This window comes from Sus scrofa, chromosome 7, assembly GCF_000003025.6.
Source record: "Sus scrofa isolate TJ Tabasco breed Duroc chromosome 7, Sscrofa11.1, whole genome shotgun sequence".
Taxonomy (NCBI): Eukaryota; Metazoa; Chordata; class Mammalia; order Artiodactyla; family Suidae; genus Sus; species Sus scrofa.
The window spans coordinates 64245356-64261551 of NC_010449.5; the positions used below are offsets into that span (position 1 = coordinate 64245356).

The window sequence follows — 16196 nt, forward strand, 5'->3', positions numbered from 1 at the left end:
AGCATTGCCATGAGTTGTGGTATAGGTCGCAGACATGGCTTAGATCCCGCATTGCTGCGGCTGTGGTGTAGGCCAGCAGCTGGAGCTCTGATTCACCGCCTATCCTGGGAACCTCTATATGCTGCAGGTGCAGCCCTAAAGAGACAAAAGACAAAAGAAAAAGGTTTTTTTCCTCGAGTGGGAAAAATCATAGAATGGTTATATATGATTATAGAATGACATCTTTGCCATCATTCTTCTCACCTCCATCATCTCTTCTATTTACTTCTTTTTTTACCCCATTTGAATACTTTGCTCTTTCTATTGTGTTAATATTCACTCCATGAATCCTTTTGAGGCTTCAGGATCTTCAGCCTAGCAACATACAGTATGTGAGTCTGCTTTAGGTGGTTCAGGCTCCATCTCCACATAGTCACATAGACTCTTCAGTTAGTATTTCCCCCTCTTACTTCATGCCCTACATTTCAGCGTTTATTGTGGTGATTGTCTTGGAAATTATAGATTTCAGATGCCTAATAAAAAATTTTAAAAAAATTTTAATGGTAAAATGTTTCTTGAATTTATAGACTATGACAAGAAGAGGAAGTAGTCCAGGCAGCCTCGAAATTCCCAAAGACCTCCCTGATATTCTAAACAAGCAGAACCAGATGCGCCCTATTGATGACCCAGGTGTGCCATCAGAATGGACTTCTCCTGCCAGTGCAGGGAGCAGTGACCTTATCAGCTCAGACAGTCATTCGGATTCTTTCAGCGCTTTCCAGTATGATGGCCGAAAATTTGACAGCAAGTATCTTTTTTTCCGTTTGGGCAGTATAGTATTTTGTTGATTTGTTTTCTTTCAAAACTGACGTATGGATTATATAACGATCACCTTCCTCCATAACATTACTTAGGGGTTCCCACATACATATTTTGATTTCATTTTCAGTGAAATTCCAAAAGAATTTTTAGGGAATCATTTCAAGTTGAGACCACTTTATTTTGCCAGTTAAAAGCTTTTAAAAGCAAAATCCACTATCCTTTTATAAAATAAATGATATCTTAAGACCAAAAACATAGAAAGGAAAAAAATTAGAATGGACTTGATATTAGAATAAAGGACAGTCATGGGTATTTATGAATTGGCACTATTTAATGCACTTATATTTGGGAACCACTGTCTGGTTACTGTCATTGCTTCAGTATGTTTGGTACAAGTATGTTCAATGCTACAGCACTCGGAACCTTACTTGAATAATTGCATCATGTTAAACTCATGGTAAAATGACATCAGTGAGGAGTTCCCACTTTGGCACAATGTTGCTGCAGCTGAGGCATAAGTCATAGTTGTGGCTTGGATTCAGTCCTTGGCTCAGGTCCTTGGCTCGGGAATTTCCATATGCTGCAGGTATTGCCAAAAAGAAAAAAAATTGACATCAATAATATTATTTGGTGCTATATTACTCCCACATAGCTTTTCTGCTATAATTCTGTATTATACTTGGCAGTCAATGAAGGGTATCAGAGCTTAAAATAACACAGAATCTTAGGAATCACATTTGTGAAGAGATGGGAGATGCACTGGATAATTAAATGTTTCTTGCCCTCATAGATTATATACTACTCTGATCTCAGACTGGGAATATGATTTAAGAGAAAAATGACTTTTACCACATATGTGCCATTTTTATTATATATCTCTCTTCTAGAGATTATGAAACTTGCAAATCAGTTAAATATATTTCCAGCTCTCAGAATAAATGGATAAGAATAGTGATAATATATTTTATGTCTCTGTCTTTTATCATCATTATTGTTAATAATAGTCTATGAATATCTTTAAAAGTTTGTTTCTGATTATAAACATTAAAGTGTTAACATTATTTACACTCACCTGAGTGGTATGAAATAGAATAGATTTAGGGGGGATGTTCATATTTAATCATTTTGCTGTGTCTCTTTTGTAAATGTTTTGTTTTACAATTGGAACTTCTATACATTAGCATTTCTTCTTCCTATAGATTTTGGCTTTGGAGCTGATACTGGGACTGCATCCTCTGCTGATGTGGATTCAGGTTCTGGCCATTATCACAGTGCTGAAGAGCAAGAAGTGGCTAGTCTAACCACACTTCACATCGATTCTGAGACAAGCAGTCTTAATCAACAAGCCTTCTCTACTGAAGTTGCAACAGTTACTGGTAAAGTTATTCAAGGAAATGTATTCCTTAAATGCATTTTTTAAGCCACCAAAGAACCTTTTCACAATTTTATTTGATAGATTTTGTGTACTATTTTTTTACTATTTAAGTATTATTTTTTTCATTCATCTTTATGTAATAATGGAGGGAAAAAAGTTAAATGTAAGGGTTTCTTGGAGTTCCTGTCATGGCACAGTGGAGGCGAGTTCGACGAGGAGCCATGAGGCTGCAGGTTCAATCCCTGGCCTTGCTCAGTGGGTTAAGGATCCGGTGGGGCTGTGAGCTATGGTGTAGGTTGCAGACATGGCTCGGATTGGGCATTGCTGTGGCTGTGGTGTAGGCAGGCAGCTTTAGCTCTGATTTGACCCCTAGCCTGGGAACCTCCATATGCCGAGGGTGCAGCCCTAAAAAGTGCATGCGCGTGCGCACACACACACGCACAGAGTTTCTTGACCTAGAATCTATATGGATAAGCTTCAGGGAACTCTGTGAACTCCTAATGTATGCAAAAATTTGTATATGTTTGCAGAGCATTTCCTGCATTGATTTTTTAAATAGATAACCAAAAAAAAAAAAAAAGTACTGTGCTATACTTTTTCTATTGACTTTCAGAGACTGCTTACATTTTTATAGATTTCTTTGGTAAGATACTTATTTTTGAAAATGTAAAGCATATTGCATTCATACAGTAAAATATGCTTTTCAGCGACTTTTTCTGTGGGGTCAAACATGACAATAATAGAACAAGTGGGGTCCAAGAAGTTGAGTCGGCAGAGGCAGGGTCACATTATTTCAAGAGTAGTACAGTGACCAGAGGGAGCCTGAGCAGCTAGTGGCCCATGGTTAAAGAGTTCCACTGTGTTATCCAAATTCACTCTGGTTCCCACTGTAGTTTGATGTCCTTTGATGGATGATCGATGAAATATCAGTAGGGTGATGTTTGCATCCTGTGGTTGGCTGGAACTTCTAAGACTTGAGCAGTGTGATGCCTCTTTGTCTGAGTCGGCACATTTCCTCAGCCAAATCAAACATGAAATTCGGCCAATGAAATACTCAATAGGCAGGAATCCATCCTCTGTTTTCACATCTTACTTCTTTTCCACATCTTTTCTATCAGAGGATAAGAAAGAACTTTAGCCTGCCCCATTGCAGAGTGAGGGCTGATGGGAAGACAGGAGCCAGCTGGCTTGGCCCCACTGTCCTATTATTACAAAATTTGAATTACTCAAAGAGAAATACTAGAGAAAATTCTTACTTTACAATAAATACCTTTGACTTAAAAATAAATTTAGATGAAAAGATACTCAACATTACTAGTAATCAAGGAATGTAAATAAAATCCATGTGATACTACTATCTACATAATCAGCTCGAGTTAAAAATTGATGAGGGTGTGGACCAACTGGAAATATCATACATTACTAATGGGGATGCAAATGGTAAGGCCACTCTGCCAAAAATATGGCAGTATCTTTTAAAATTAAACATAAATTTATCATAGGTCCATTCCTAAGTATTTATTTCAGAACTTTGTATGTGAAAGTTCATGATAGCATTATTCACAGTAGCTAAATTGAGAGTAGCTCAAATATCCATTAACCAGTGAATGGATAATTCATTCAATATTCATTGGAATAGTACCTAGCAATGAAAAAGAGTTAAATGTTAATGTAAGCAAAACCATAACTAACTCTCAAAAACATGCTTTTAAATGAAAGATGTTGAGGCTGGCAGTGTTAGTGGCATATGGCAGTGAGCAAGTTTCTCTTCCTAAATTGCCTCAAGCCTGAAGTAAGTGAAATAAAGCAGCAGTGGTTACTGTAGTTTCTATAACTGGACCAGGAATGGGAGTAGCATTCTCGCTTTCAGTGATGGCTCCTATTAACTGGTATATCCAGTTCTCATTCCATACTAGTTCCATGGTGGACGTGAGATGAGACTGCTCTATACACAATCTTATACAGTATCATGATTTTATTGATCTCTTTGGCCAATTTATAACCTGTTTTTATCTTTCCTTTTTTTTTTTTTTTTTTTTTAAGGGCCTCACTTCTGGAATATGGAGGTTCCTAGGCTAAGAGTCGAATCAAACCACTGGCCTACACCACAGCCACAGCAATGTGGGATCCGAGCTATGTCTGCAACCTACACCAGCGCTCACGGCAATGCCAGATTCTTAACCCACTGAGCGAGGCCAGGGACCAAACCTGTGTCCTTATGGATGTTAGTCAAATTCGTTTCTGTTGTGCTATGACAGGAACTCCTATCTTTTGATGTTTTCAATGTATGTTTTATTGGACTTTTAAGCATTACATCTTAGGTACAGGGAATTGAATATACTTTTAATGGTAATTTTGCGAAATTAAATTTACAGGTTCAGAAAGTGCTTCTCCGGTCCATTCGGCTCTGGGATCCAGGTCACAGACACCTTCTCCTTCCACATTGAATATAGATCACATGGAACAGAAGGATCTACAGCTCGATGAGAAGCTCCACCACTCTGTTCTTCAGACACCAGATGACCTAGGCAATATTTGGAAATTAGATCTTTGCCATTTTTTCCTTTTGGGCCATTAGTGTCAGGAGATTTTAAATAAGGGATCTTAAACTTGGTTATGTATTTTATATATATTATATATTATTATAAATCTTTTGGAAATTGGTTACTGTAACATTTTTTTCTTGCCCTTAAAGATATTGACATTCTTATTTTTGTTATTTAATATTTTATTATAGTTTGTTACAGTCTGGGAATTAGTGATTACGTTAATTTTGTGTGTTATGTTATCCTTTATTTTTATTTATTTATTTATTTGTGTTTATTAGTGCTGTACCTACGGCATATAGAAGTTCCTGGGCTAGGGGTCGAATTGGAGCTGCAGCTGCTGGCCAATGCCACAACCACAGAAATATGGGATCTGAACTGTATCTGCGACCTACACCACAGCTTATAGCAACGCTGGATCCTTAACCCACTGAGCAAGGCCAGGGATCAAAACTGCATCCCCATGTTGTTACTGCTTAGCACAACCGGAACCACAACGGGAACCCCATGTTATTATTTATTGATATGGTACCATTTCCTAAAGCAAGAAATACATAAGTTGGCATCTTTAATCATAATGTTTTATCTGAAGAACCTGTTGACTCACAGGATAAAGTAGTAGCATTATCAAGTTTTTATTGAAATAATGATCAAATTGATAATTTGGCAAGTATATCAACTGATTTTAATTAATTTAATTTAAAAATAGGCCATCTAGGAGTTCCTGTTGTGGCACAGTGGAAATGAATCCGACTAGTAACCATGAGGTTGCAGGTCCGTTCCCTGACCTCGCTCAGTGGATTAAGGCTCTGGTGTTGCTGTGAGCTGTGGTGTATGTCACAGACGCAGCTCAGATCCCGAGTTGCTGTGGCTGTGGCGTAGGCCGGCAGCTGTAGCTCCAATTAGATCCTTATCCTGGGAACCTCCATATGCTGCAAGTGTGACCCTAAAAAGCAAAAAAAAAAAAAAAAAAAGGGCAATCTAAATAAAGTGTTTTTATGTAAATGTTTAAAAGTGACTAGGAAGCCTTAGAAACTCAAGTTAATAAAAAGTTGTTTTTGCTAGGTCCTATATGTTGTGACAAGCTCTAGGATAAAAAGTCATTTTGCAGTTCTCTTATGGTGCAGCACGTTAAAAACCAGTGTTGTCTCTGCTGTGGTTGAAGTCCCTGCTATGGCACGGGCTTTATCCCTGGCCCAGGAACTTCCACATGCCACAGATGTGGCCAAAAGAAAAACAAAAACAAAAAGTCGTTTTGCTAATGTCAGAAACTTTGGTCAGGGACACAGTTGATGAGATATTTATAATGAATAATGTAAAATAGTAGTTTTCATTGATAATGCAGCACATTTACTCTCTGACCAAGTGAAGAAATTTAAAACCATGTGACTTTGGCCTCCCCTCCTCTTTTTAAGGTGTTCATTCCTCATTCTTTTAATATTCACTTACCTTGCCATCACATAGCTCTAATTTTCTGATTTACAGATTATTTCTGACCTTGTCTTTCCTCCATTTGGTCTGCAATTTTTTTTTTTTTGTTTTTTTTTTAATGGCTGCACCCGCAGCATATGGAAGTTCCTAGGCTAGGATGTTTTTTGTTTTTTATTTTCAGTTTTTTCCCCAACATTTGGAAGAAATTTCAAACTCACATAAAAGTTGCAAGACTAGTAAAATGAACATTCATAAACCCTTCAGATAAGTTCACCAGTTGTTAATATTTTACTACTTTGTCTTTCTCTCTGTGTTTAAATACACAGGTGCGTGTGTGCACGCTCATACACACACACACACACACACACACACACACACGCTTGAATAAAAACAACCCCACCATACCCGCTCTTTTTTTTCCGAGCCATTTAAGAGTGAATTGCTAATATCAGACCCTTTAGACCTAGGCAATTCAACAAGTATGTCCTAACAATAAGTGTACATTTCTTGCAAACCCCAAAATACTGGCCACATTCATGATATTTAATGTTGATACGTCACTGTAATTTTAGTCCATAGTCAGTTATCCTCACTTGTCCTAATGATATCCTTCATAGCTATAAACCAGTCGATTTATCACTATATTATGAAGAGTCTGTAGAGTATGGAGGTATTAATAGTGATGGTTAAAACTGCAGTGTTTTTTAAAATTTTATTTTAGTGAGTTTACCCCAGAATCCTGTTTTTTATTATTGTGAAAAGCTGTTTAGTAATTTTTAAATAATACACTCAGTTATTGTACACTGACATGCAGAGAAAAAAGTTAAACATTAAGAGTAAAGGATGTACATGCACTGAATACAACTTTGTAAGTTATCAGGACATTGAGCTATTATCAAGCAGGAATAATCTTCACTGACTTTCTAATAGTTTTGCCTTTTCTGTTATATACATTGCACATGGCTTCTTTTTTTTTAAGTCTTTAAGATCTATAAAGACTCCTATCTAAACTATCTATTGTACAGATGAAGAATTGTAGCCCTAGGGAATTTATTAAATAATCTGTGCAATATCATATAATTAGCAACAGAAATGAGATTAGGACCCTAGGTTATCTATGTGTCTTATACATAATCGTACCAGTATTAATAAAACAAAAGAAATATAACTATGGACATTTTAGATTATGCTAAAATTATTTTTTCATGGCACTGTGGTATCCTTTTAAGGTGAGGCTTGATTTAATTGTAAAATATAGAAATATATTTCTTTGAAAGTTTTAAACTACAAAGAAACAAGCTTAGGAAGACTTCCTACAGGACCTGCATTCAACCTGATATTATCTGTTAATCTGATGACATAAACTAAAGTAGCTATTAGATGAGAGGGAGAGCATATACTTATAAGCATGATCTTTATGTCAAACATAAATTTCTCCATCTGCTATCTAGGTCATTTTCTACTTAGGTAAATCTAGATAGAAGCACTGTTGAATAAATAATTATTGTCATAATAAGGAATTATGAACTGGTAAGGTTTTGACCTTATTAGGAAAAAATAACATTAATGCATATTAATGCATATTAATATTTCTTTTATTCGCCTTTGTAGATATTATTTAAGATTATTAATCTGACTCCTTTATGTTTTTGTGATCAATTCTCTAGAAAAATTACTGACACCAGTGTATTATTTTTTTCTGTAGAAATCAGTGAATTTCCATCTGAATGTTGTAGTGTGATGGCAGGGGGCACTCTCACAGGATGGCATGCTGATGTTGCTACTGTAATGTGGCGAAGAATGCTAGGCATTTTGGGAGATGTCAATGCTATTATGGATCCTGAAATTCATGCTCAAGTTTTTGATTACCTCTGTGAACTTTGGCAAAATCTAGCAAAGGTAAAGAAAAGAAATAAAAATATAGGATTAAGAAGTATAGAAAAGGATTTAGATGACATTATCATCCCTTCCTCCATTACTACAAATTGATTCCTCAACCATGATAAAATAAACAGTTAAAATAACATAAATAAACAGTTAAAATAAACATTTTAGGCATTGGACCTCAAATTAAATATAAAACAAACAGGAGCAGTTCCCGTTGTGGTACAATGGAAACGAATCCAACTAGTCACCATGAGGTTGCAGGTTTGATCCCTGGTCTGGCTCAGTGGGTTAAGGATCTGGCGTTGCCATGACCTGTGGTGTAGGTCACAGACCCGGCTCAGATCCCGCCTTGCTGTGCCTTGCATAGGTCAGCAGCTGGAGCTAGGATTTGACCTATAGACTGGGAACTTCCATATGCGGAGAGTACGGCCCTAAAATGCGAAAAAAAAAAAAATGGGAAAAGAGAATACTTTTCATAGACTTGTTGCATTTTATTGAAATTTGCAGATTAGAGATAACCTTGGCATTTCAACTGATAATCTGACCTCACCTTCTCCACCGGTTTTGATTCCTCCACTGAGAATCCTTACACCCTGGCTTTTCAAGGTAAGCTTAATATATAAAATATTCATTGAAAAGTTTTGTTTCGTAAATGAGTATGTGGTCAGTCATAAACATTTGAGAGACAGAAGACTATTGTATAGTCTTCTAGAGTACTTGGTTTTTAACTATCCATGAGTGGTTATATATAGAGAGGAGCATGGGCCTGGCAAAATTATTATTTAGGATGCATCATTTTTATTATTAAAACAATTATGTTTTTATTATATTTAAGTGTAAACCTCAAATTTGTGTTATAGAATTTGCTGTGTCTTTTTTTGTTGTTTTTTGTTACTTACTTTTAAAGAACTTTTTCTTTTAAGTATTATGTGATCTGTTTGGTGCATTTTCCTAAGTGAAAAAGTGTGTAGTTATTCACATCTATGTTGTATTATTTTAATAATAAAAATAATTTGAGTAGTCCTGACATTTAATTCATTAAAGAAAATGGGCCAATGTAGAAATAAATGAAAACAAATATATTGCTTTTTATATTCAGTTGCTTCAGTATTTAATAGTGTTTGTTTTTGAGTATTAAAATCAACTTCTTTAATTATAGGCAACCATGTTAACTGATAAATATAAACAAGGTAAATTACATGCTTATAAACTTATTTGTAATACAATGAAAAGAAGACAAGATGTTTCTCCAAATAGAGATTTTCTAACACATTTCTACAATATAATGCATTGTGGATTACTTCATATTGATCAGGTAAATTTATGTACTTTCTGACAAGTTGTTTTATAATTTTATCTTTGATTCTTTTGTTTGTTTTTTTGATTTTTGGCTGTGGTGTTTAGTGACTTGCTGTGGAATCTCAGTTCTCAGTCTAGGGATTGGTGCTTTCACCCAGGCTGCAGGGGTGAAAGCACCAAGTCCTAACCACTAGACCACACGGGAGCTCCCCATCTTTAATTCTTGATTCTGTTTAACTTGACTTTCAAGGTGTGTAGAATTAAAAACATATTATGTAGTAGTTTATTTACATATTTCTTCTATTTATAACCATTTATTCTGAAACAGTTTCAAAATAAGCTATTAGAGTTAGGAGATTGACTTTATTAAATGAATCTTTCTTTTAATGTTATGCCAACTAATTCTCTTTTTTAATAGGATAAACGACCATTTGCTTACATCGACAACATCTTCCTTTAATATCCTAACTTACTTTTCTTAGGTATTGTGTAATTGTTACTTGATAACTGGTACTAGAGTCTTATGGATGTGCTCAACTAGTCATGCAGCAACCAGAGGTTTTTCCCTACTCTAAGAGTCAGCATGTCACATTTTCTTAGTGCCATAGATTGTATTACTATGGTGACAATTATATTGATTTGGCATTTGTACCAATGTAATCATTAAATTAGGTAGTCATATATATGTCTCTAGAACAGTACTTTAAGAGTCTTTATTTTTTTTATTTTTTCCCACTGTACATTTTTGTTCCCCCCACACTTTGTTCTGTTGCAGTATGAGTATCTAGACATAGTTCTCAATGCTACTCAGCAGGATCTCCTTGTAAAGCTATTCTAACTTGTATCTGATAACCCCAAGCTCCTGATCCCTCCTACTCCCTTCCTCTCCCTCTTGGCAACCACAAGTCTATTCTCCAAGTCCATGATTTTCTTTTCTGAGGAGATGTTCATTTGTGCTGGATATTAGATTCCAGTTATAAGTAATATCATATGGTATTTGTCTTTGTCTTTCTGACTCATCTCACTCAGTATGAGATTCTCTAGTTCCATCCATGTTGCTGCAAATGGCATTATGTCATTCTTTTTTATGGCTGAGTAGTATTCCATTACTTTAGGAGTCTTGATCTGGGCCATAAAATTAAAAAGTATGGAAGGTTGTAGGTCAAAGTAATGTAAATTTTTTTATCGTAAGGTGGTTAAAATTTTACTTGCAATTCATTTAGAGAGCGTTAAATTAATATTAAAAGATGATAATATCTCCTTCTGGAAAGTGAAAAACTTCCCGTGTTAATTTGAAATAATTACTGTGTTCTCTTATAGACATGTCTAAAATAAAATGACACTCTTAATTATTGGATAAAAAGCTTTATAAATAAATCAGATTGAGTAATATAGCCTGGTACACTGCAGCCTCAGGGTAAATTCCAAAGGGAAAATGAATGAATAATCAAGGTAAAAATGTTCCCTGCAAAACACATAGGTCCAGATTTCTGAGGTTAGATGTCTATCATCAAAGGACTTCAATTTTTCTAAAAAAGAATCTCTTCAGCTGCCATGTAACAGGTCATGTAACTTTAGACATCAGAGTTATTGCATGGAAGCAAATAGATGACAGGAGGAACTACTCTGCATTTCAGTTTTACAACACATGAGCCTTATATTTTTAACCTTTTGGAGCAAAGAACCTTCTAGGAGTTCCCGTCGTGGTGCAGAGGTTAACAAATCCAACTAGGAACCATGAGGTTGAGGGTTCGGTCCCTGGCCTTGCTCAGGGGGTTAAGGATCTGGCGTTGCTGTGAGCTGTGGTGTAGGTCACAGACGCGGCTGGGATCCTGCCTTGCTTGGCTCTGGCGTAGGCCGGTGGCTATAGCTCCAATTGGATCCCTAGCCTGGGAACCTCCATATGCCGCGGTAGTGGCCCTAGAAAAGGCAAAAAAAAAAAAAAAAAAAGAAAAAGCCTTCTATTCTGCTCTCTAGCATTAAAAACAAAAACAAAAAAAAAACAAACAAAACCGCTGGTTTGGTTTTGTTTTCTTTTTTGCTTTTTAGGGCCACACTCGCAGCATATGGAGGTTCCCATACTAGGGGTGAATCAGAGCTACAGCTGCTGGCTTACGCCAGAGCCACAGCAATGCAGGATTGGAGCAGCGTCTGCGACCTACACCGCAGCTCAGGGCAACACCGGATCCTTAACTCACTGATCAAGGCCAGGGATCGAACCCACATCCTCATGGATCCTGGTTGGGTTTGTTAACTGCTGAGCCACAAGGGAAATTCCAAAAAAAATGCTCTATGTTGATATCAGGTTTTTTTGTTTGTTTGTTTTGTTTTGTTTTTTAGGGCTACACCCATGGCATATGGAGGTTCCCAGGCTGGGGATGGAATCGGAGCTGTAGCCACCAGCTTACAACATAGCCACAGCATTGCCAGATCCAAGCCACGTCTGCAACGTATGCCACAGCTCACGGCAATGCTGAATCCTTAACCCATTGAGTGAGGCCAGGGATTGCACCTCTGTTCTCATGGATGCTATTCAGATTCATTTCCACTGAGCCACTATGTTTTAAGTTTACTTTCCTTTGACAAAATGTATTAAGATGGATTATTTGGAAGAATAATCCAAATTATGTTATCTATTTTTAAGGATATTGATTAGCTTATACAAGATTACATTTGTGATATTTTTCCTCTCTTTTTCTTTATTCCTAAGGATATTGTCAATACAATCATCAAGCACTGCTCACCTCAATTTTTTTCACTTGGTTTGCCTGGTGCCACAATGCTTATTATGGATTTTATTGTAGCAGCTGGTAGAGTGGCTTCTTCAGCGTTTCTTAATGTAAGTTTTTCTTTCCTATCCTTTATAATATACCAAACTGCTCTTAACCAAGATTCAACAAAGGAAGATCCATTGTTGATAAAATATAACAAGCTGATGTTTAGGAAAATACGTAATTTAGTTTAAATTGATTGCTTCTCCCATATTTAAAAAAAAGAGAGTAAACAATTCTAAAGTGTAAGAAAGTGTTGATAAATTGACCTAGGAGCTATAAAAATGGCTTAAATATGATAAAAACAATTTAAAGTTGAAGAAATCTAAGGAAACAGAAGGAGGGAAGAAAAATTTTTAAATGGGCAGTGGACTGTAGCAAAAGAGTAGAAAGAAACAGAGGTGAGGTAACCCCAGAAATACGTTCTAAGAGTAAACTCTAAACTCTAAAACAGCATGTGAGGGTTTTTCATTGAGCTCTGGATCTGTGAGCCAACACCAAATAACTTACTATAACCGTGGCATATTCAGATATGAGTGGAAGAAGAAAACTGAGGAGGAAGGCTATTACTCTGTTTATAGTGCTCAAGAGGTTAGATTTCATCCTAAAAAAAGAATGAGTAACCTTTGAAGGATTTTAAGCAAAGAGTAATATGGTCAAATTTATATTTTAGAAACATCACTCTAGAACAAAGTATAAATGAGAGACAAGTGGAAGTCTGTTGGAAGAAACTAAGAGTATTTGGGAAAGAAAAATCAGTTATACTTGACTAGTCTTATAACTTGCAAAGCAGTTTAACATATGTTACTTCATTTATAAACTGCAAAAGACCAATGAAAAGGAGCTCGATTTGAGGCATTGTAAGCTGCCTCTTATACATCCATGCGCTGTCTGGAGGGCACTGTGTGTATAAGTCAGGAGCTCAAAGGAGATGTCTGGACTGAAAATTCAAAGCTGAGACACCTTAGCTTGGAGGTGGTATTGAAAGCTGTGAAACTGAATATGGTCATCTAGAGGAAATGTGCAAAGAAGTGAGCAATTCATCTTTATAACCTGTTAATAACCCAGTTTCCCTAGTTCTGAGAACAGTGATCATGTCTTACTTACCTTGGTATCACTGGGCCTGGCACAGCATCACACTTACAGGTATTTATTAACTGAATGAATAAATAGATATTCAGTAGTTTGTGTTCAACATGGTGCTAAGCCCTTTTGTGGTTGTTACAGTTTGGTTTCCCCTTGTGTATGAAATGTTCCTTTATGTGGAATACAGAAGGATATAGTAAAGAGATAAACATTGTGTTCAGGGAACATATGATTGGCTGCTGGGAAAATAGGATAGTATATTAACAACTATAGAATGTAGGCCAACAAAGAGGTATCAGTAGGAGGAGCTTAATATAGTGGTTAATAAAAGCCTGAGATGTAGAGCCAGTCTGCCTGGACTCAAGTCCCAGCTCTGCCGCTTGTTAGCTGTGAGAGCTTTAATTTCTCTGTGCTTAAGTGTCTTCATCAGTAAGATGAGATAACCTTCCTCATAGGGTTATTTTTATAAGGGTTGAATTAATATTTATAACTTGGTTGGAACATCATATGACACATTGTGTGTGGAATTTAAGAGTTTGTTAAATAAAATAAAAATAATTTTAGGTAATTCAAACAAAGGAGAGATCATATTTTTTAAAGATATCATGAGGTTCTATGGAAAAGATATTTGAGTAAGTATGTGAAAAATTAGTAGTATTTATATAAGTGAAAATGGAGAAGAAGGAAGGCATTCTAGGCATAGGGAAACAGGTGTGAATAAAATGTATCCTGGGAATGACAAATACGTTTTGTTTACAAGCTAGTTAATCTAACTAGACAGTTGTGAACAGAAAGAACTGAAAGGTGCTTTAGATTCTGGCTACTCAGAATGTGGTTTGCAGAAACATTTGGTAGGCAAGACCTTAGACTTATCTCAGACCTATTGAAACAGAGTATGTGTTTTTTGTTTGTTTGTTTTTGTTTGTTTGTTTGTTTTTGTCTTATTAGGGCCGAACCCTCGACATATGAAGGTTCCCAGGCTAGGGATCTAATTTGAGCTGTTGCCACCGGCCTACGCCAGAGCCACAGCAACGCCAGATCTGAGCTGCATCTGCGACCTACACCACAGCTCACGGCAATGCTGGATCCTTAACCCACTGAGTGAGGCCAGAGGTCAAACACGCAGCCTCATGGTTCCTAGTCGGATTCGTTTCTGCTGCGCCGCAATGGGAACTCCAGAATATGCATTTTAACTGTATCCTCAATAATTGGTATAGACAGTAAAGATTGAGAAGCATTGCTTTAGAATACATCTTGGAAGCTCTGCTAATGCCAGGGATGAGACTGTAATGCTGTAGTGCTATGTTAGATAAATAAATAAACTTTTAAAGTAGATAGAGAGATGATCGAATCTTTGCTTTGGGAATGTTAAATTAGTGTATTAAACTAGGAATAGATTAAATGAAGGACAAACTAAAGATGGTAAACAAGTTACAAGCCTATTATAGTGTTAGCAGCGTACACACATTATCGCTCTCTTGGATACTGGCAAAAGCTGATAGAACTCAGAGGAGAGTGGAGCATAAACCAATGCCATTTTTTGTCCGTTTACTATGAAAACTATAACTTCATTTGGCTGATTATTCTAGATGACTAGGTGGTACATTTCCTGTAGCCTTTCTCAAGGTTCTGCAGGAGAATTAAGCTCTAATGTCCTTAGGCATCCATTTTACGTGACTAAACCTTCCTCCTATCTAGAAGGATACTACTTAATGTAACATCATTGGGAAAATTTAGAAAAGAGTTGCTTTCTATTTTCTGTGGCTCACGTGAGGAACACCTTTGAGAAGAGCAGCATAGGAAACCAGATCATTGCAAGAATTAAACCTGTCACTTGCATCATCACTATAAGATTAAGGGTAGTCTTTTCCTCTTGCTGGTGTTGGAGCTACAAAATCTAAGTCTTGCTCTTTGGAGTCTCATTTTAGATCCCATACATGCCATCTTACTTTGGTTTAATCCCCCTGCTCCAGGCAAATTACAGATCAATTGGTTAGGTTTTCCTTTTTTTTTCTTTTTGTCTTTTTAGGGCCACACCCATGGCGTACGGAGGTTCCCAGGTTAGGGGTCTTAGGGGTCCAATCAGAGCTGTAGCCTCCAGCCTATATACCACAGCCACAGCAACATGGGATCTGAGCTGTGTCTTCCATCTACACCACTGCTCACTGCAACGCCAGATCCGTAACCCACTGAGCAAGGCCAGGGATGGAACCCACATCCTCATGAATGCTAGTTGGGTTCATTAACCACTTACCCATGACGGGAACTCTAGGTTTTGCCTTTCTTAATTACAGTTACATTCCAATTCTGCCCCACATGATATCCCACATACCTGAACGAATATCCACAGTTTTCTTATCCAGCTTTAACGAAAAATCCCTCAGCTAATCTTTCTTTAAGTATTGGGTTTTTGTTTTTTTTTCCCCCCCACTGTACAGCAAGGGGGTCAGGTTATCCTTACATGTATACATTACAATTACATTTTTTCCCCCACCCTTTGTTCTGTTGCAACATGAGTATCTAGACAAAGTTCTCAATGCTATTCAGCAGGATCTCCTTGTATATCTATTCTAAGTTGTGTCTGATAAGCCCAAGCTCCCGATCCATCCCTCTCCCTCCCCCTCCCCCTCCCATCAGGCAGCCACAAGTCTCTTCTCCAAGTCCATGATTTTCTTTTCTGAGGAGATGTTCATTTGTGCTGGATATTAGATTCCAGTTATGTGATATCATATGGTATTTGTCTTTGTCTTTCTGGCTCATTTCACTCAGTACGAGATTCTCTAGTTCCATCCATATTGCTGCAAATGGCATTATGTCATTCTTTTTTATGGCTGAGTAGAATTCCATTGTGTATATAGACCACATCTTCCGAATCCAATCATCTGTGGATGGACATTTGGGTTGTTTCCATGTCCTGGCTATTGTGAATAGTGCTGCAATGAACATGCGGGTGCATGTGTCTCTTTTAAGTAGAGTTTTGTCCAGATAGATGCCCAAGAG

General features: G+C 36.9%; 1 protein-coding gene across 16 annotated transcripts in view; it reads left to right on the plus strand.

Annotated features, from left to right (window-relative positions):
- The window catches only part of RALGAPA1 (Ral GTPase activating protein catalytic alpha subunit 1), a 231707-nt gene that overhangs the window by 104379 nt on the left and 111132 nt on the right, over positions 1-16196 (plus strand). For all 16 annotated transcript variants that reach the window (XM_021099156.1, XM_021099149.1, XM_021099150.1 and 13 more), the window contains 7 exons: positions 567-783; positions 2001-2177; positions 4552-4704; positions 7859-8052; positions 8548-8646; positions 9200-9355; positions 12050-12178. In XM_021099156.1, coding sequence (XP_020954815.1) covers positions 567-783; positions 2001-2177; positions 4552-4704; positions 7859-8052; positions 8548-8646; positions 9200-9355; positions 12050-12178 — 1125 coding nt within the window. The remainder of the gene's footprint in view (positions 1-566; positions 784-2000; positions 2178-4551; positions 4705-7858; positions 8053-8547; positions 8647-9199; positions 9356-12049; positions 12179-16196) is intronic.